The 22,265-nt window shown below is 30.5% G+C and overlaps 1 protein-coding gene across 1 annotated transcript in view; it reads left to right on the forward strand.

Moving 5' to 3' along the window:
- The first annotated feature begins 876 nt into the window (after nt 1–876).
- The window catches only part of LOC129227353 (transcription initiation factor TFIID subunit 5-like), a 37,022-nt gene continuing 15,633 nt past the window's right edge, over nt 877–22,265 (forward strand). Inside the window, exons 1-13 of the mRNA XM_054861900.1 lie at nt 877–1,074; nt 6,046–6,155; nt 6,633–6,711; nt 9,836–9,914; nt 10,690–10,813; nt 11,208–11,326; nt 12,730–12,807; nt 12,898–12,998; nt 14,371–14,462; nt 15,842–15,961; nt 16,078–16,223; nt 17,064–17,201; nt 21,208–21,289. Coding sequence (XP_054717875.1) covers nt 877–1,074; nt 6,046–6,155; nt 6,633–6,711; nt 9,836–9,914; nt 10,690–10,813; nt 11,208–11,326; nt 12,730–12,807; nt 12,898–12,998; nt 14,371–14,462; nt 15,842–15,961; nt 16,078–16,223; nt 17,064–17,201; nt 21,208–21,289 — 1,466 coding nt within the window. The remainder of the gene's footprint in view (nt 1,075–6,045; nt 6,156–6,632; nt 6,712–9,835; nt 9,915–10,689; nt 10,814–11,207; nt 11,327–12,729; nt 12,808–12,897; nt 12,999–14,370; nt 14,463–15,841; nt 15,962–16,077; nt 16,224–17,063; nt 17,202–21,207; nt 21,290–22,265) is intronic.

Genomic DNA, 22,265 nt, shown 5'->3' on the forward strand with positions numbered 1-22,265 from the left:
CAACATTGAAAACGATATTTTAAAATACTTTAGAAATGTGAAATTTGATTGAGCAATGGTTATAGGAAATAACCTACTTAGAGCACACAGGTGTAAATGCGCATTAACTTGTATCTAAAGATAAAACCAAAAATCGTAAAACTGGAGATAATCAACTCATAACTTACTTCTAAGGATGCGTAAGACAAAAATCGCCTAAAAAGAAAATAAATCAACGAACTGTAAACATTCTTGACATTTCAAAATGCAATCGTAATGATGCCATTGTTCTGTAAAAGAAGCATTTAAAAGGAAAAACCATCTCAGACATCAAGTGATTTGATGAATCTAAAGTTCTTAAAAAGAAATTCTAAGTCATCATATGTTTTAAATCATTGGTAGCATTTCAAAAATAGTCTTAATTTCAGAAAATACAACAACTTCCTTGATGCAGTATAAAAGTTTCTAATTTGGCAACACTAACTGTTATTAAAAAAAGTAATGTTTGTTTTGCTGCTAATATCGAGAAGAGATTTTCGAGACGCTTGAAACTTTAAACGGATTAATTCTACCGTTCTTTCTTTTTCCTCCCAGCAAAATGGAAGAGAAAACTCAGAAATATTCATAAATAAAACTCAACTATGAAATACATTAAGTTTTGTTTTAATATTTTACACTGAACGAAACATGCAGGCTTCTGTAAATCATTGCGTAAGCAGCTATTGCTGTAGCCAGTAAATTTCAGCTGTTACTTTCACATTGCAGTTGTTGCTTTTCCAATTTAGTCAGTTGAAAATTTCAAAATGTTTGATTCAATAGCATTAAGTTTTCACTTAAAAAAGTGAACTTCGCTCATGTAATTATTTTTTGAGTATGGAAGATGCAGTAAGTCAATCAATGACTGAAAACACCGTCATGCCTGTCTGTAATAGTTTACCAAATGGCAGCCCAAAAACGGAAGCGCCAGAGACTTTCAATCATGTATCTTCAGAAGATGTTAAAAAAGACGTAAATGAAGAGAAGGAGAAACTGAGTGATATGAATAAAAATGCTTTACTCGCTGTCTTGCAATTCCTTAAAAAACACAATTTGCAAGTAAGTAGTCTTTGATAGCTGAAATTTTATCGCATTCTGGCATTGATTAAATTTATTATTGCGCTTGTGTTGTGTTATTCTCAAACAGAAACTATTGCCAGACCCACACTAGTGATTTGAAACTGTTAGCTAGTAAATAAGCTAAATGTTGAGGAAGATTCCAATTATTTGGATATTGGCTATCCTAATTCATTGGCATTAAATTTTTGGCACCAATACTGGAGCGAGGAATATTTTTCCTTTGCATTGGTGAACAGAGTAGAGAAGTGTCTATTTGCCTAGGGTAACCAAAATAAAATTGCAAAAAAAATTTGTCAACCAGGCACATTTCCTTCAAAATAGCACCCAAATTTTTAAAAGCCTCGGCCAAAGAATAATTTTTACAAATTTTAATGGCTATTTTTTTTTCTTTAAGAGTAGGGGGAGGTGGGCTGGGCACCTTGGGACACTTTTTAAGATTATGATTTTTGGATATTTTATTTTCAAACCAATTAACACCAAACTTAGCTAAACATGCCATTTAAACATTTTTGCTCCAATAAAAATTTATTTTACATCATTATTTTATCAAATTAAAATTGCGTAAAAAAATTAAAAAGGTATTACAACGTCCCAACGTGCCCCACTAGGTGGGGCACCTTGGGACACCAGCAGTAATCCTAATAACCGTCATCTTAAATAATTGAAATCTTATTACAGTTGATTTCTTCTACAACGCAATTCGACTTACGCGAAATGGCTATAACGCGAGTTTTTCATGAGTAGGGAAGTTTTGAGCTAATGCGAATTTCTGACTCGCAACACGAAAATAGTTGGAAAGAAATTGTGGTGCTAAGTGTCGGTTTCGTTATTGATTACTAAATATTGGTTTCATGAATGTACTTTCATCATTTCAAGCATCACTGATTGCTCAAGTTTTAAGTTTGCACTAGTCTAAACATCGCTTTGTTAGTCCTTTTTTTCTTTTTTTAATTCTAAATGTCAAAGGTACTGAAATATTGTGTCACCGAGGCACACTCTTTCATCTAAAGTTTGAATATAGAAAGAAAGCAAAAGTTTGTGACACTTTAAGAAAAGGTAAAGATTCTTGATACGCTTGAACAACTAAAAAGTAGATCGAGGTAGCGTGACAATTTAAGTATATGGGTGAATCTTCCATACAGACAACTTAAAAAACAAGAAAAGGCGATCCGTAAAAGTTCAGAACTTAGTTTTGAAATGAAACTCTGTGTGTAGTGTCGAAGCAAAATGCAAACAGTAGGAAATTGGAAACTGCTCTTGTACTGTGAGTTATAGAGACCCTGGAAGAGTCAATTACCATAGATGGAAACGTTATGAAAGTAAATGTGAAGCAACTGTTTTTGAAAATATTTTAGAATAACGATCTGAGATTGTGCAACATCAGTTTTAAAGTTATAAATAACTATTGTATGTACTGCACGATATGGTACACTATTATGGCGCAGCGCTTTATTATCACTACATAGTGTACAAACCGTACTGTTTTTGTGTCTCTCTCTCCTACTGATCATTAGTTTTATGCGTTGAATAATGCACATGCTTTAAAAATACAGATTTTTACTTAATGTACGGTAATATATACCTCTAAGGTCGGTATCTCCAAGGAAAAATCGTATTTAATTAAGCTAAAATGTTATCAGACTTCTTACCTTTATCTCACTGTCCAGTCAGTCAAATTCTTTATCAAAATGTCTTTAATTTATGTCAAAGTTCCTCTATTGTGTTAAAAATACTACTTTAAACAAGGGAAATGTCTACTATCTTCTGTACATTCAACAAGAAGTGATAGTAGCTCATTAAAAACTGTCAATCAGATAAGCATTCATGAACAGAATCGCTTATCTGACGTGTAATTAATGAAAGGGGCTAATGTTAGGCAACAAACAGCAACCCTCTTTGTTTATTTTCATTATCATTTCTAACTGAATGCACTATAGATCTTTTTATCACTCCCATAGATATTTATTCTAAAAAAAAGTAATGTCTCAAAACAACTATTTCACTTTTAACTGTTGTTGTGGCTTATCCTCAGACCATCTGACGAAGAGCCTGTTTATTGCATAATTGATATTTGAACTGAGAAGAAAACATAAACCCCACCTTCCTCCCCCACTGTCTCTAGTGAATTCTCCCACCCAGTTTCATTGGGTCTGAGATCTGTCTTAATTTTGAATTGAAAAAATTTGGTATAATACCGTAGGGGAACGTAGGGCACCTTGGGACATGGCCCACTTTGGGACACCATAAAGTTCAGCTTTAATTTTGGAAACAGAAATTAGTTCTCTTATGACATCATCAATGGCAGAAGGATCTACTCTTCAGTGTACTTTTGAATTTCTTACATGGACAGGACAAGACTGATCTAATTTTCTTTGTTTCGGAAGGTTCAGAGTTATATTAATAGGTGGTTTCATAATTAAAGTTTTTGAGTATGAAACAAAATAATTTCAGATCAGAGCATGTGGGAATTAAAGCATGTACTTTCATAATAATCAAAAGGTTAAAAAATGTATTGTGCTGCTAAGTCTGACTTTTAAAAAGTTGATATATAATAACAATCTAAGTGGAGCAATTTGGGACACTGTCCCAAGCTGCTCCACTAATGTACGATACAGAAAAAGCCTAATTCATTGTACTTAATAAAGCTAATGAGTTTAAATGAACTAAATTTGAGAAAATGGCTGCTGTTTTACAGAAAATTAATTTTTTTACAGGTAAAATAATAAGATAATAGAAATGGTGAGATATAAAAAAAGAAAATAGGAAGTTCCCTGCTGTCAGGTTTGTCCCAAAGGGGGGACGAGCGGGGAAATTGCCCCGGGCGCCACAAAAGGAGGGGCGCCGCATGGCGCCCCTCTATTCGACGGAATTCGACAACACTCAAACGAAATGATTGTATAAAATTAGGGGCGCCTTGCGGCGCCCCCTCATTTCAGGTATCATAGACACACAAAATAGAGAATCATTGCAATGATTCTTTATTTTGTCCTATGGCACGAAAATATTCCTGTCTCTCAGTCTCCAAAACATTCGTTTCCTTTGTATTATTGAAACAGATACAATTTCTGAGAATTTAACTGTTTAGAATAAAACAAAATGCACTTCTCATTTGTCTAGTTCATACCAAATTTGCTTGAGTTCTGCCCCTGCATGCAGTGACGTAGCCAGAATTTTTTTTAAGGGTACACATTTAAAAAAAAGTATTGATCGGATAGGAAAAAAGGTAAAAAGGTGTCCGGTCAAAATTTTGAAACTTTTAGTTTTAAAAACGCAATTTCAGCCTTAAACGCGATTATAGGCCGTGTTTTTATTGACGTTAGGGTAAGAGAGAGGGAGCTCAGACACTGTTTCCGATCAATTATTTTTTTAAATAGATTGAAATCAATTCCTGCAAGTTTTCGAAATTGAAGTTTCAAAATAGTAACTTTTGACAAACTTTGAAGATTTTATGAATAGGAGGATCTGGAGCATTTCTCATTAAAATTTTTCAAAACTATGGATCAAAAAATTTCAGCAGTTTTTTACTTTTAGGGTACTTTTACTACTATTCCACTTAAATTTTTTGTGAGTGTCGTTTGAAAAACGCATTGCTTGTGATATTAAAGAAAGGCGGCATGGGGACCCTTACAGGAATATTTTCTTAAACTCAAGTCTTAAAAGCAATTTGTAAGGCCATATTATGTAATATTAGAGCAGTGCTTTTTCAAAATTACAGCTCCAAAAATGATGCAATTCTGAGCAATTTTTGGTATTGTTGGGGACTTCTCCTTAAAACTTACAAATATTTGATGCAAAAGAATAATATCTTTGTTTATAACATATAAGAAAGCTGATATTAAATTGGTACAACTAAAACCAAAAACTCTTGAAAAGAATCATTGGATGAGTCCAGATCGAAATTTATTTTTGATGTAATTTACTCCGATAAATACATTTTCTATTTATAATCAGCAAATTATTTATTCGTGTTCTTAGTTTGAACAATATGAATAACCAAGTCAGTTTTAATTGTTTGTTTTTTATCTAGTGGGATAATATTTTACTAGATAAATATTTGGATTTTTAACATTTCTATTTTTCGAAAAGTTTTTGGGGCATTAATGCTTCACTATTAAAAACAGATTCATTGCTTGCGTTTTAATTTGTATGATGCATAGCCCTTTGATTGTTCTATTTATCAATATGTAAACAAAAATCATGTATGTATTATGCGCTGGTGTTATAACTAACTTGATTTTTCTGTGTATATAGGGGGGGGGGCGCCAGGAAACTTTCTCCCCGGGCGCCGTCAGCTCTTCGGACGGCCCTGCTGCTGTTGATGCATCTGTTCTTGAAACAGCAGTAGAAAGTGTTATTAGTAATTAGATTTCAATTATTTAAGATGACAATTATCAGGATTACTGCTGGTGTCCTAGTGGGGCAGGTTGGGATGTTGTAATGACTTTTTATTTTTTTAATGAAAATTTAATTTGATGAAATAAGGGAGTAAAATTAATTTTAGTTGAAGCAAAAATGCCTAAATTGGGTGTTCAGCTAAGTTTAGTGAAAATTGGCTTGAAAATAAAATTTCTAAAATTCATTATATAAAAATTGTCCCAAGGTGTCCAACCTTCCCCTATTTAACTAAGTTAAGTTTATTTTGAAACTATTATTTGAGGTCTCCTTAGCAAAAGGTAAATATCCACAAGACCCTGAGTATAAAACATGTTCGTCATTTAGGGGGGTCAATATTTCCCTGCCCCTATTTAAAAAACTCAAGATGAATTCCCTGGTCTAAGGATTGGTTATGAACAAAAAAAAAAAAAAAAAAAAAGAACTATGTACCTTCAACAAGTTTTGTAGAAAACAATTAGTGGCTTAAAATTACGGAGTTTTCAAGTTATAATTCATATCCGTGCAAGTATATTCTTTGAACTAGTTAATTCTCAGTATTTTATTGATCGTTTTTAGGAAACTGAAGCTGTGCTGCGTAAGGAGACAAAATTGTCTGATGATGGTAAAATAGCAGAAGCAGCTCAAAATGGAACTGACGTAAGCAGCGTGTTAGCAACATATAAAAGGTGTTACATTTTATTTATTTATTTATTTATTTTTTGAATATTTAGCTTACTCGATTATATTTTGTGTATAATAATAGTTTAAGAACCCTATGATTATCATCAAAATCATGAGGTTTTGTTTTGATCAAAACCATAACTAACACAATTTGCAATTGTAGTCTGATTCTGTAATTCCTCAATAAAAAAGTTTTATAGGTTAAAAATTTTAATTCAAAAGACATGTTTGACCTTGTTTTAAGAAGATTTCTGAAATCAGAAAAAATATTCTCCTTCACCTTAAATTAATTTGTTAACCTAAGAAAATCCTCAAGAGTCCTTTTTTTCCCCCTATCCTTACTAGGTTGATTTTCATTTTCACATTGTTCGATATATATTTTAATTTAACATTTCCTATCTTTTCAAAGTATTATTAAACTATGTTTATTGTTGTTTCTGTTCATAAACTACTTTTTAAAATAAGTATTTCTTAAATTTCAGTGAAGGGGACCCCGATATTTATGAAGACACTTATGTGAGTTTAAAGAAATTTATAGACTCTGCATTGGATACATACAAAGTAATGCATCTAGCTTAACACTGTATTTTTTCTTGTGTTTTTATTTTGTTAAAAAATTGTTTGATTTGAGAGAAAGACAGCATTTGCTAATTTAAATTTAGAGTTGTTTACAGAGTTTTATTAAAACAAATAATTATCTGAAATTTTGTCACTTCGGCATGTTTCTCTTTATAGTAAACAAAAGTAAGGTTTCAAAGAAATTCTGTAAGGAAGTATGTGGCGGACCTGGGTCCAGGAGACCCCATACCACATACAGCCTTAAAATTTTTGTACTAGAGTTTTATTTTTTCAAATTCAAATTAGATTTTTAGTGATTAATTTTTTAAGTTCAAAATGCCTATTAAAGAGGTGAAAAATTACTTGCACATATTAATATTATTCATTGTTGGAAAGGGTAGAATTTTCCGCGTTCTACGCAATTTGTTTCATTGCTCTAACTTAAATACAAGGGGAGTTATTTGCGTTTTTAGCTCGAAAATTTTTAGGCTTAGCTAAAATTTAGGCACTACTCTCTTCGTTAAATCTATCAGTGAAAAGCGAAGGAATTGTCCCACAGTTTTCTTTTTGAGGCCACTAGAAAGAGCACCTTTTTTTACTTCAAATCTAACTCGACCTATGGTCAAAAAAATGGGCTTTGATCTCCAAAGGAAAAAGTTACAAGCCGTTAGAAATCCAATTCAAATAATCTTATATCCATTAAAATTATTGATGTTTTATTTGACGTTGCCATATTTACGTGTTTTCGATTCGCTTTTTTCTTTCTCTTTCACAAACTTTTGATTTTAATGGAAAATCTTAGGATCAACTCATTTCAAGCCCTTAACTAAAGAGCAAAATACATTACTAGAGACATGAATATGAAAGTAACTTTTCAAACTTACAAAACTGCATTTTTGCAATGCTCAGAAGCCCCTTAGCCCTTACGGCTCTGCAAGTTGGTACAAGTTATTTTGAAACCCAGGGAAGGGGTGCTTTTTGTTTCAAAGGGGGCAATGCATTTTTAATCTGTTTCTTTCTAATTGACGATTTAAATTTTTGTGAATCAAATAAGATTGCGAAGCAATCTTTGAGGGTTAGTGAGCGTTAGCGAGCAAGGGGCCGAGACCCCTAGTCATGTAAAAAAAAAAGTACATAATGCATTATCCCTCTATCTGTTTTAATAAATATTCTATTTAATTACCGTAATACATCACATTAGCCAGCTTGCCTGCCGGAAATAAGAGAGGTTGACCGGCATGCCGGAAATTAAATCATAATACAGCTCTTGAAATTGATTGTTGTTCCAAAGTAGAGATACAGTGAAGTCTCGAACATCCGAATCTCAATAATCTAAGGATGTTTAATTTTTAAGGTATATTTTTTAATAGCTCAAAAATTATTTGCATTAAGATCTGTTAATCAAAATCTTTTTGCTATTGTTAAACTTCCTTAGCTGCAAACAATGAAGTAATAAAACAAGTATTGAGAGATAGATATCAATCACTCGTCAAACAGCAGGAAAGATTCATTGACTACTAGGAATGGATTAGTAGATACCTTGAAGAAAAAAAAGAATTTAAAATTAACATTATTTTCCCACAAAGAACAGATAGCAACCCTTTTGAAACATCTAGTTGCAATCAGCAAGAGAAGTGCACAAGTTGATGCCGTACAAGACATATGTACTGTTAAACCTCGATATAACAAACTTGAAAGAATCTTTAAAATCAATTTGTTTTTACCGCAGTTCATCTTATCCAAAAAACAATATGCAACAAATGAGAAGCGAAATTGTGAATGTAGTTCGAATCAACGAGGTTTGACAAGGTATACTCTTGATATCACAAAGTTGAAGGACCAGAAAAAAAATCCAGATATCAAGTTTTCCAGGTAACAAGATCATAATCATAATAAAATAATATTCTAAAAATTAGTCTTGTTAGTTAAAAATAAGTGGAAACAGGTGATGAAAGTGGAAAAAAAGTCTTAATACAATAAGAAAAATTTTAATTTTTTAAACAAGCCAAAAATAATGGAGAAAAAAGAATAAAAAAGAACACTCTAGTGAACTAGAAAAATGTAGTGATTTATCACCTCTAAACTTATCAAAGATTTCGATTAACAATTTGTAGAACGGTTTCAAATGAATTTGAAGCACCCCGGAACAAAAGAAGTTGGACAAAGTTTTGCACCATTCCCTGTATCTCTAAAGGGGTTTTCCGTTCAACTCCCCTTTTTACAGAGGGGGAAATAGGGTCAAAAGGTCCAACGAAATGGCGTGAGAAGAGGACGAAAAGTTTTAGGTAGGTTTTTTGTGCTTATCAGGACTTATATTTTCTGACTCCCCAAAAACTCTAGAATAAAAGTAACAGTAGATTATCTTCTCTGAATCATTCCTAACCCCGGAGAGAAATAATGAAAGTTGTTAGACATTTTTGGAAGCATTCCTCGAGTTGCTTCAAGACAATAAACTGCAGTTTTTCCGGAAAAACTATATTTGACTTTGAAAAATATCAGACCTAACAAGGTTTTGATTAAGAACTCTTCAACATAAGAATAAAAAATAACATTAGATAAATACACAAAATCAAAGGGGAAAATAATTTTTTGTCATATCAAGGTTTTCGAGATATTGAAAGTATACCTTACATGCATACCTATGCACACATATACACAATGTATGGCAAAAATCACACAACATTCACTTGTTTCACAAATGCTGAGGTCAAATTTATATTTTCTGGGACAGTCAAAATTCATTTTTTGGTTGCTTACAAGTTTTCGCTAAAAAATATACACATTCAAATATTTTGAAAAACTAATCGAAATCCATCTAGGCATAGTTAAAATACAAAGTTATGTTGAAATTTGAGTGATCATTTTTTCATGAGGACCATACGTATTTTTATTGTTCAAGGAAGTAAAGGGTGTGCTTTTCCTAATGCCTTAAAAGGAGCAAAATTTTAATTGCTAAGAGTTTTCTGGCCAGTTCGATTTTTCAAGTGTTCAAGTCCCAATCACCTCAGATTTTCAAGAATCTACTGTAAATAAAAAATATACTTGATTTTGGTTATGCTTATGTGTTTTTTTTTTACCTTAAAACTTTAATGTTTAAAATACCTAATAATTATGCTTTGTTTTCCAGCATGAACTTTCAATGATACTATATCCTGTATTTGTGCATATGTATCTGGAACTTGTATATAATGAGCATGAAGCTCAAGGTAAATACTTTGCTACAAATGTCTTCTTTAACTTCTCCTACTTGAAATACAGTAAAATCTTATCACGACCAAAACCAATGTAACAAAATTTTATTAAAATTTGGTTATTAATTTCAGCACAGTAGTAATCCACTGTAACTTACAATGCCCCCGTAATACTAAATGTCTATCGCTTTCTTGCTTTTAACATAGATAAAAACTTAACTCAAAATGAGGGAACAATGGTCAGTCAATGTTGGCACGGAGGCCACTGCCATCTTTTGGAAGTATCAGAAATCAATTGCAAATAATAACAATTGGGTAATTTCTAAATTTTAACTGAGAAGTGGACCAATTAACAATTTGTCTTGAATTGTTTGAATCTATCGCTATAGTGACGCCATCTTTATATTCCTGTTAAATATCACTGTCCTCTGTACCAGAAATCAAGGCAGGCGTTGACGGAAGTTTACTTTTAGAGGCAAATGCGATAGGCATTTAGTATTACGGAGACGTTGCTTTTCCTTATATAAACTTTACCTTACATGTAACTAAGAACCAACCACAAAAGCTATTTTTCATGTGGTCATTAGAAGGAGAAATGATTTTTTCTGCAAATTGATTGTATACCATTTTTACGCTTTGAAAAATAAGAATTGAGCAGCTTTACTTTATATTGCATTTTTACTTGCGCCCACAGTGCATAATTTCACTGTATTGCTAATAAAATATTTTTATGATAGTGATAAAATTGGATTTTTGCTCTTATTGTATTCTAATGAAATTCATATTGTAGCTAAATATTTTATGGATAAATTTGGCTCAGAGCAAGAGGACTATTACCTTGAAGATATTAAAAAATTGTCTTGTTTAACAAAGAAAGATCATATGAAAGGCAATGAATTTATGGATAACTTCAGGTAAGCACTTCAATCTGTTTTACTCATTTTAATTTGCATTAAAAAAATTTGAGTAATAAGTATTTGAAGATATTTTCAACTCCATTTATTTATGAATGCTTGAACAGATCTAATAATATTTGTATGATTGTTTTCTTTTTTGCCTTACTGTGATTTTCTGATTTTATTTTTCCGATTGATTTATTAGCAAATCATTAATATCTTCATTTTCTCAAAAAATTTCCGCTCGCAAAAATGAGTGTTTTTACAGTATTTATGTTAAACTATGTTCACTTGTGTACTTTAACTTTTTCCAGAGTTCATTCACTTGCAGATTATTATTGTAAATAAATGCCACAAACTTATTTAAATTTTAAAGCAATCTTATAGTTTTAAAAGAATTTTTCTCCTCCAGATCTGGGCAGTTTACTGTAAGGATGTCAAGAGATACTTATAATTTTTTGAAAAGACATTTGCAAGATAAAAAGCATAATGTACTTCAGAACATTATTCAAGAACACCTGTATTTAGATGGTATGAATTTTTACTTTACTTATATGCCATAAACCATTTGCATGTGATTCAAAGTTGTCATTTTGTCAGTTTATTTCATTTTATGGAAAATGAGAGTAACCATTGTAATTTATTGGCTTGAACCGTAAAGCAGAATATTTTATGATGTCCTGCAACATAAAATCATTTGCCCAAAATTGTTCTTCAAGTGCTTCTGGCATTGTACACATAAAAATGTTATAAAATTAGTTGAGCATGAAAATTTTAAAATCTCAAAAACTTGAACACCTGTAAAAAAAAAAAAAAAAAAAAAAAAACGTGAAAGATTCTCCAAATGCATAGAAATTAGCAAACATGTAAAGTTTTGTTAAAATTCTAGTCTCTGTGTCAAACTGCATTATTTTTTTTTTGGTTAATTTTACATAGTATGACAAGCAATCAAAATAATGTAAATAAATGAATGAATTACTAAATTAATGTATTAAATGAGTCAAGTTACGGCAGAGTATAATAAAATGCCTCAAAACTTTCAAAATAATTGAAATACATTCAGGATGCAAAGGGATAGAAATCTCAAGCAAGACACTAAATTTTAGGCAAGACACGTTTTTCAATGTTGGTATGTTTCCGAAACTTACGTTAATAGCAGAAATTGTAGTGGAATAAGATCGATTAGGGAAAAACAAAGAAAAGGGAACCAAAAATGCAAGAAAAATCAAAATCTTTTCAGATTTATAAGAAATATAGGATTGCTCTGAGGTCTGAAGAAGTGAAACAAAGAGGAAAATTTTACAAAACAATCATAAAAGCTAAAATTCCAGGAAAAGATGGAAAAATTTTATCCCATATGGCGACTAAAAGCATAAAACAGGTGCAGGTAGTCGGAAGATTTTATTCAAAAATCTATAGAATTTCTGCAAATATCTTAATGTTGCACAAATTTAGCAGATTTCTTTAAGTTCAAAGAAAATCTTAAAGTTTCTGCAAATGATGCATAAAATTCTGACATTTCGCTCGAGCTTTCCTCCAAATAAGCGTAATTTGCAAAAATTTCAAATTTTTTTCTAATTTGAAGAAATCTGCAAATTTTGCAGACATATCTTTAGTTGAAAAATATTTGCAGAAAATCTGCAGTTTCTACAGAAATTCTACAGATTTTTCTAGAATTTCTGCAGAAAATTTGTCTGAGTTTTCCTCTCTCATTTAAACAGAATTTTTCTGCAGCTCAGGCATCTGTTCTGCTTTAATAGTATTCTGCTTTGGGGTGCTTGAATATTAGTTTGTCTGAAAATTTAGCAGAATTTTTTATTCTATGTCAACTTTTATTCATTTTTACATTTTTATGTTCCTATCTTGCTATCTCTTACGTTCTTGTACATTGATGCTGTCAAAGGTGATGTGTAACCCAGTGTCTTTATTTTTAGTTTATGAAGGAATTTCTAGAACTAAGCAACAAATCGATGGTACTGCAGGAGCTTTGATTGGTGAAGCAGCAAGGCAAGGTAAATTTGCCTTTTCTTCCACAAACTTTTTTTTCCTTTTTTCATAGCTGTGAAACTTAAGTTTTATATTAAAAAATATTTATTTTCTAGCTAATAAGGCCAAAGTCTTCTATGGCTTATTGAAAGAACCAGAAATACAAATACCACTTGATGAAGAAGATGAAAGCCAAGAAGGAGATGACAAACCAAAGGTATTGAAGTTACCTGTGTAAATAAATAAATACAATTGACTATCGATAACTCATAGCATTATATTTTAAATATTTCCAAATCTCAGAGTTTTTACTGGGTCCTAAACTCTTGATAAGACTGTGGGAACTTATACTTCAACTAGCAATAATTCAAAAGGGTTTAGTCGGTCCCTTTGCACTACAAGTTATTGAGAGTTGACTGTATTATATATATATATATATATATATATATATATATATATATATATATAATTCCAAAAATTTCTCTTCACTACATATTGTTGATTTGCTCAACTTTGTATAAGGAAAACTATAAATAAGTAAATAAACTGAAACTTTTGAATTTTGAAACTTTGTGTTAATATTTTTATGTTCATTTTATTCTAAAAGTTACGGGAAAGAAAGTTGTTGACTACGCTATGGGGACCATAAGTTAAGAAGAGATTATATACTGGAATAGCTTCAAATATTTCATTTAACATAGTGTGTCCATGGTAAAGATTAAGTATATTATCTTTAGGAAGGCTTTTTGGATAAATTTTATTAGTGCTTTTAGTAAATGCCTAGTTGAGTTTTATTTACTCTAAGCATGTGTACTCTTACTTTCAAAAATATTTTTTTATAATTTTCTACTATAGTTATACAGTGAAGCACCATTTATACCTTTTTGAAGGGACTGTATGAAAAAAGTGTATAAATGAAAAAACATACAATAGGTATAGGTTAATGTGTATTAGACTCTGCAGGGACCAATTTAAAAAATGTATAATTCATAAAAACGTATGAAAGAGAAACGTATAAACCGTGCTTCACTGTATGTAGTATATCTTCAGTGGCACCAGAAAAATAAGGCCAATGTTTGTATCATAACTTTATTTTTCCTTTTATACCAAACATGGCTGCTAAAAAACTAACTTTCTCTTCCACTGACAAGATAAAATTAATCAAATTGTCAGTCACCAAAAGCTTCAAAATATAATGTTTTATGGTAATAGCAAAGTAAATTATTGAAAATAATGTAAAAATATGCTAAGTTGCATGAGTTTTAGGATTTTAGTGTGTATTAAGTTTAATGCGTGTGGATGCATGTATTATGTTGTAATACATTGATTTCTTCAGCTGTTTATTATTGTGTTTAGTGATGGATTTTAGTCAAGCATGGTGCTGCACTTTTAATATCATAGTACTAATATTTTTTATGCAATGTAAGTAATGACTATTGTAGCATTTACTATCTCTCACTCTAGGTAATTACTGAATTCAGCTGTGTAATTCATTTTTTATTTATTTATGTTTTCACTCCCTTTTTTCCTGAATGAATTGATTGTCTTATACAAATATTGTTATTTATTTAGTTACCTCTTTATTCCAGAAAAAAAAACCTAAAAAAGATCCTATGCTATCTAAAAAGTCTCGTAATGATCCCAATGCTCCTCCTGCAAACAGAATACCCCTTCCAGAGCTGTAAGTCTTTGCTTTTACTTTTATTGTTTTTATTTCCCTTGTTAATCATTGGGCCTGAACAATTGACTTTTAGAATACAGTTAACATAATTGTAGCCCAGAGCCAGAAAAGAAACAGAGCTATAGCAAAAAGTAAACAATCATAAAAATTATTTATTTATTTTTATTATTATTATTTTTTTAATTTATTTTTTTTTCTTTGATACATTTGCACATGTAGATGGACTTTTATGTATCTATTTTAAGTGAAATCTGAAATGTTGTACTTAAGATGAATAATTTGACTCAATCAGCAGCTCACTTAAAAGTAAATTTGGTACGTTAACTTTTCACAAAAGTCCAAACCTTAAGAATGGACTTTTCACAAAATTCCAAGCAGTAAAAAACCCTTTAGAAAATTCGGTAAACCAAAAACAGAATCTGGCGATATCCATGGGTAAAAAAAAAAAAAAAAAAAAACTACTTCGTTAACATTGTGTGATGAAACTTATTTTTAATGCAAATAATAGTAACTAAGTTCAATTTAAAAAAATTCATTTTGTGTTTTCTCAAAATTCAGTTTAGTTTTTCCCTCAGAATAGGGCCTCTTGCAAAAAATACTTGGAATGAAATCTCTTAATGCAACCATATTCCTCAATTCTTGATATTTTGTCATTGTTTTTATTCCAAACGTAAACTGTGAAGCCATCTCTTTAAATTAATTGCTATTAAAATCAACTGCAATTGGATGAAAATTTTCAAATTGTCTGATAAAAGTTTGAACTTAACTTGGTATAAAAGTATTTGAATGATTCCAACAAACATAATTTTAGATTTTATGCATATTAATTATAAATAAACCTGGGAAATAAAACTTTATATATAACACTGAATTTACAAAAGTAATAATAAATAAATGATGATTTAGTGTTGAACGCATCAAATTAATTTAAAAGAATGAAACTTTGTATTGCATAATGTTTTCATCAATTTAATGCTCTCATTCTTGCTATGATGTATAAATTTTTTATGTCATATTTCTTTGAAAAAATTACTAAAATAAGAATTAAACAAGACAATATCAATAATGCACTAAGGATTTAGTTTCACATCAACTCCATAAGACATGGATTTTTCATTTGAAAAATATGCCATAGTTCAAAATAAAAACGCTTACCCTTTGAATAACGGGGAGTGATTTTTCAAAATGATTAAATTTCCTTATTGATATATACAGAATGGGTACTTGTGAACTTCTATACACTTTTTAAACAAAAATTAAAAAATCTTTCATGGTATTGTTGCTGTTTCAAAAGTTTTTCCCTGAAATTCTATTGTAAAATGTTGTACCTCTGAATGTGCTTTTTGCATAATTTGTTTTTAACACTATATTAATTGTAGGCGTGATGCTGATAAACTGGATAAAGTAAACGCAATACGTGAATCCTTGAAGCGAGTTCGTCTTGGTCCAAACAGTTTGCCATCAATTTGCTTTTACACATTTCTGAATTCTCATCAAGGGTAAGATTTGCATATATGTTTGTCTCACTACCTCATCTTGTACAACATCATAGCCATTATTTCAGCATTCAAGTAATTTTAATATATTTATATTTGATCAATCTTTTTATGTCTAGCATTACATGTGCAGAAATTTGTGAAGATTCAAGCCTCTTAAGTGCGGGATCTTCTGATTCTCTTGTTCGTATATGGAGTCTTAATACAAATAAGTTGAAATGTATGAAACCTACATCTGAGTTGGAACAAGTTGATAAAGAAGCTGGTAAGTTGTTGAATTTAGCAAAATATTACTGTACAGCTACAATAATGTAAGAAATAATTCTTCAAGAGTTAAAATTAGGTTTTCCAAAGACTCATAGCTCTCCCTACCATCATATACATGAAGCAATATCTCAAGACAGCGGAGATTATTCGTAATGCATACACTGGTTGCAAAGATTTTGCATTTTGCAACAAATCATTTCACAGATCAATTGATCAGTGACATTTAAAATGTATCAATATGTTTTCACTTTACAATAATCTAAAGAGAAAAATAGTTTCATAGTATGTTATGCAATTAAATGTTCATTCTCATTCAGAAATAATTATTCCACACTATAAAATTAAAGTTTTTACTATTCAAAGAGAACCTGGAAAACCTGGAAGTTCCTTGTAGTTTAAAATGTTATATCTTCTTTTAGATTTTTAGTTTAATTTACATATTATTTGTTACAATATTGAAATCTGACAAAGTATTGCATGACATATTTAAGAGCACAATTGTAGTTATACATGTTGCAATATTTTTGTTGCAGAATGTATGAAGGGCAAAAATATTACTTGGAAATCAGAGAGTAATCTTTTAGAATCCATTGTAGTCGACACATGTTGAACCCAAAATCATGTATATATTTTATTTTCAACCTGTTTACGCTATTTAGATGACTAATTTTGTTTTCTTTGTTGTTTTTACCAAATATGAAAAAAAAAATATTTTACTCCCTGTTCTTCCTTATATTAATGACAGTAATATTTATTTGAGCTTATAAGGATGCTCAAGTATAATTTTAAGGAATGACAAACTGTCATTATCTTATGTTTTCCATGATTTTTCCTACAGATGATGTTCTTTACAGAATGATGGATGAAAGAAATGCTACTGACATGAGAACACTTACTGGACATAATGGTCCAGTTTATTCCACTAGTTTTAGTCCTGATAGGAATTTGTTACTTTCTTCTTCAGAAGATTCTACTGGTATATATATATTTTTTATTAATAAGGGCATCAAAATTCCATATGTTTAACTTTTTGCTATGGGGTTGTGTTATGCAGTGCTAAAATTGGGCTGTTGGTGCTGTTCCCCAAAATATTTTTTTTCTGTAAAAATAATGCAATTGTAATGTAAATTAGTTTCAAACCACCTTTTCTTTTGGTGAGTTGCCCAAGCTGCAAGGTAAGTTCCCCAAACATTTTTTTTTTCCAACTACAGCACTGGGGTTACCATAATTTACATTGGCCAAATCTTAAGACCTTAATTATTATAAGAGGCGGCGGCAAGAGGAGGAAAGTGAGGTACCTGTTACTTTTAATCACACATGGCTAGAAATCATTTGTTTACGTTTCATAGAGCTTTGTATATTTTTTTAACTTGTGTGACTATTTAAGAAATAAGCTTTATATTGAAGCAAGTTGTAGAAATGGCACTCTTTTGCTTTGAAAATGGGGTTTTCTATAACCTCAAAACATATGTGGTTCTTGTTTTCCTCTCCTAATTTGGCAATTCAGCTACCACATAATCAATGAAAATTAATCTGAATCATAAACCCTGATTAGTATTAAATAATATAAAAGCTGTTCATTGTCTAAATTAGTTAAAACTGAAAATTAAAACAATATTAAAATAATAATCTAGTTATGTATTAATATTTTTCTTTGGCAATCTTCAAATTCAGACCTTTTTTCAGTTTGACAGCATTCTGGAAGGGGATTTGAAATCCAAATGTCTGATTAACTTTACGTAAGGGTGCAGGTATTGGCCATGCACAAGCCTTCAGTGTTGACTGGATGTGAATGTTTCCTTAGATAAGATTTTGGCTGTTTACAGCCAAAGTTTGTTTGAAAAATTTCCCTTCAAAATACTTCAATGAAGCTGGCAACTTGAAAAGAAGAAAATGTGTTGTTTGTAGGATACATAAAAGAAGTAGGGATACACCATACAAATGTTAAATTTGACATGAATTTATGCTTTGCTACTTTTTTTGATAGTTACCATTAGGTTTAACATACATAATCTCTATTTTCCCAAACATCAGAAGTAGACAGATATTTCCAATTGCAAACATGGGCATAAAATAATGATGTCAAAATAAGGGCCTAGAGTTAAGATTTCAAAAAAGTTTGATACAAAAAAATAATAAAATAGTGGGGGAAAAAAACAAAATCTCACTTATTATATGATTTTTACATTCTTATTTTAGAAAATCTCAAGCATTAAAATAAATAAATAAAATTATTAATTATTTAATACCAAAAATCCAAAATATTTGCAAGCAAAATTCAAAGTAATATTAGCGTTTAACATTCTAAGGAACTGTGCTGAAAATGAAATGTCAATTGTTAAAACTAAGTAACAGAAAATATTTATCCTTTTCATGGCTATTGAAAAATAAAATGAAATATTATACTAATACACTATTTGTCTCATTTTTATAGTGATTTTTTTTTTATTTTATTTATTTATTTATTTTGTGTGATAATTAGTTTACATGACATGAACCTTTCTCTGAAGCAATGTGTAAAAAAGAAAAGAAGATCCCATGAAATGTGTCATCTTAGTATTTTGGTTTCAGTCTAAGGAATAATATTGCTATACTAGCCTCCTGGGCAGCTGGATTAGCGGCCTCGACCTCTCAGCCTACAGCTGCTCAAACTTGAGAAATGCACCACAAGCCTGATTTTGTTTAAAAAAATTTTTGCATGAGTTTTAAATTCTCACTAATCACTATTGGAAAATTTTCAGAAAAGGTTATCTTCCAAAATAGTAGTTTTATGGTATGTAAATGTTTTTATTTCAAATATTTTCTATGTTGCAACAAATGAAAGAAGTTTTATTAAAGAAATACAGTATAACCCCAGTTTAACGATTGTCAAGGGACTGGAAAAAGTTATCGTTAAATCAAGGACACCGTTAAATCGAGGAGCATATACATTTTGTGCAGTTAAATCCGGACCAGTGAAATGTATCGTTAAATTTAGAAAATCGTTAACTCAAATTTATACTGTGTTTCTTGATAAGTTGAAACTTCATAATACATATTATTGGACCAATACTTATTGTCTTTTTGAACACACCTACAAATATATACTTTCAGGGTTCGTACGGGTCATGGAAATCCTGGAAAGTCATGGAAAAAAAATATCAGAATTTCAGACCTGGAAAAGTCATGGAAAATTGAAATTTTCATTGAAAGTCATGGAAATTTATTTCAAGTCATGTAAAAATTACCTGGACAAAGAGAAAGGAACAGTAGCTAAAGGAGCATTAGAAATCTTGAGTGATTTAACAGTATAGCACATAAAAGCTATTAAAAGTGGAAAATTGAACGATCCAAAAATCAAATCTGAATTTTGAAATCTCATTGCATCCACTTCTGTCGCAGCCGCTAGCCATTTTTTGTGATGTAATTTTACTGCCTGAACATCACTTATTTTGAATTTTCTGTTATTTTCAACACTTCTTATGTTTCATATTCTGTAGTAGGAAAATTTCACGTTCTTAGTTTTGCCACGCCCACTCAAAAAAAAGCAATTTAATTGCATGCGAGTTCGATTCCATCACTCGTAAGGACTTTATTATTAAATTTATCAGAGTTTCTCTTAATTTGTTGAATATTTTAGAAAATAAAGATCTTAAGTCAGGCGATACAATACAGAAAAAGAGGAATTCTAATGCTCTAAAACAGTAGTGCCCAACATACGGCACGCAAAACTAATCCATGCGACCTACTGCTACGTTCAATGTCTGGAATTAAACGTGTTCTGTAGTTTCTGAACCTATTAATTTATATGCATTTGAAAATATGCAAATTTGTAAATAAAACAAATATACTTTTGAATCAGAAGATTGATTCATTACTGAATGGTTTTTTCAAAAAAGATCTGGTTTAGAAACATAAAGAACTAAACTATGTGGCTTTACTTCAAAGAACCAAAATACTGTCAAGTTACGTGGATGATTAAAAAGGTAGCACTAAAAGGTAACACTGTTGACACTCAAAGGTAACTTTTGAAGCAAATTTATTGAAACTTAGTGATGACTCATTCAACCTTTGTCTCATTCAATACCATTCTGCCTGTTTTAAAAAAAAAAATCAGACATTTAAGCATTATCATATTCGCTTCACTACATTTTTACTTTACTTAAATTTATATGATGAAGACAAACAAGAGTAGTTTAGTTTCTTAAGTGTGCACTTATATTTTTTCCATTACGAGTAAGTGCATCATTAAGGCTGTGGCATTCATATAGACGTTTTGCTAATGCTCATTTTTAAATATTACCAAGTTTGAGATTAAATAGTGCTATTCTCTTCGTGTAACGAGACCATGAAATTTTCATTGATGTCATGAAAATGTCTTGGAAAAGTCATGGAATTTTTTCATCCAAATAAAGTATGAACCCTGTACTTTTATTTTCATCTTTTGTCAAAAAACAATTGCAGTTTGTGCTGTATCTTCTGCTACCTCGACTATGCTTATGATAAAAATCTGAGTACAGAAAGGTGGACCTGTACTTTACCTATCCTCACAAAACCTGTGCTTTAATAAATTAATAGTGCGCTTTTAATGATTTTTGTGCTCAGGGGCTGTCTGAAAGTAATGTCAACCTTTTTCATGATTTTCAACCCTGCTCCATGTCACAAAAGTACCCCCCCCCCTCCAATTATCACTTGTCACATGATTTTTCAAAAAAAGTTCTCCCCCAAAATAGTGTTTTTTTTTTTTTTTTTTTGGTGTTCAAATGTTTTTTATTCAAATAATTTCCGTGATAAAATTTAAAAAAAAAAGTTTTTCTAAAGACTTATCTAAAAGCTGTTTTTCTGAAGTTGATTAAAAAGAGATTTTACTGAATCTTGATGTGTATAAATTTTTAGTGTGATAATTTCTGCATAAAACTTGATTGTTTTAAATATTGGCATATAAAAAGTAATGTAAGTGTTTTCCTTTTCTCAGTACGTTTATGAATTTATTGTTTTCTTAGTTCGTCTGTGGAGTTTACAAACATGGACTAATGTCGTATGTTATAAAGGTCATTGCTTTCCTGTATGGGATGTTAAATTTAGGTAAGAGTTAAGAACATTTGTTTTATTTCCACTTATGTGTCTATTTTATTTTTCGTGTTCAGCTTTGATGTTTATCATATAATTAAATCAGTCTTGAGTTAGGAAAATGTTTGAAGTTTCAAAAATCTTTTGAATTTGCTTTTAGTATTTTTTATACATTTTATTTAAAAATATGTATTGTAAATGCATTTTCATCCCAAGATTTCATAGCTGTCCTTCAATGAAAACCTTATTTTTAATTTAACTAATATTATTTCCAAAACTTTTCTGATTCGCTACACCTTTTGAAGGATTAGAAATTTCTCGTGGCGACCCAGTCTAGTTCTATTATATACATATTGTTACCATGGACAGGTCGCGGCACACCTTACTTCTTCCTAAGGCACCCCAGGGTACTGCAACACACAGTTTGGGAACCCTTGGCATAGCTGCCAACTCTCTGGAAATGTTTGGAAGACTACTGAATTTTGATGCCTTCTCCCAAATAAAATAAATCTCCTGAATTTTCATCAAATCAAATTCTCCAAAGAATTTATTTTTCAGTGATTAGAATTTCAGAAAAATCTCTACGATAAAACAATTGCTATCGCAAATAAAACACCTTTTCATGCAGAAGTATGAAAATTGTATATGTCTTTTGAAATATGTGTATTTTATTGTTCTTCTTTTTAAAACTTTTATTTCCCAAAAAATGCAGTAAAGTGTTCCCAATTTTTCCCTGTACATCCTAAATTTTAATCTACTGCAAAGAATTTATTCTGTCGCGGGATATTAAAGCCCAGTATCTGCAGAAATGAGGTTTTGAGACATTTGAAGAAAAGTGTTCTAGATTCTATACTAATAATAGGGAAATGATGGAATTTTAACATTTGTTCATATTTTATATTCAACGTAAACCAAATAAGCAAACTTAGACAATAAAACCACAGAACAATAGATGACAAAAATGAAAAAAAAAAAGAAAGGAAGATTTGTG

The sequence above is a fragment of the Uloborus diversus genome, chromosome 8 (assembly GCF_026930045.1).
Source record: "Uloborus diversus isolate 005 chromosome 8, Udiv.v.3.1, whole genome shotgun sequence".
In the NCBI taxonomy this organism is placed as follows: domain Eukaryota; kingdom Metazoa; phylum Arthropoda; class Arachnida; order Araneae; family Uloboridae; genus Uloborus; species Uloborus diversus.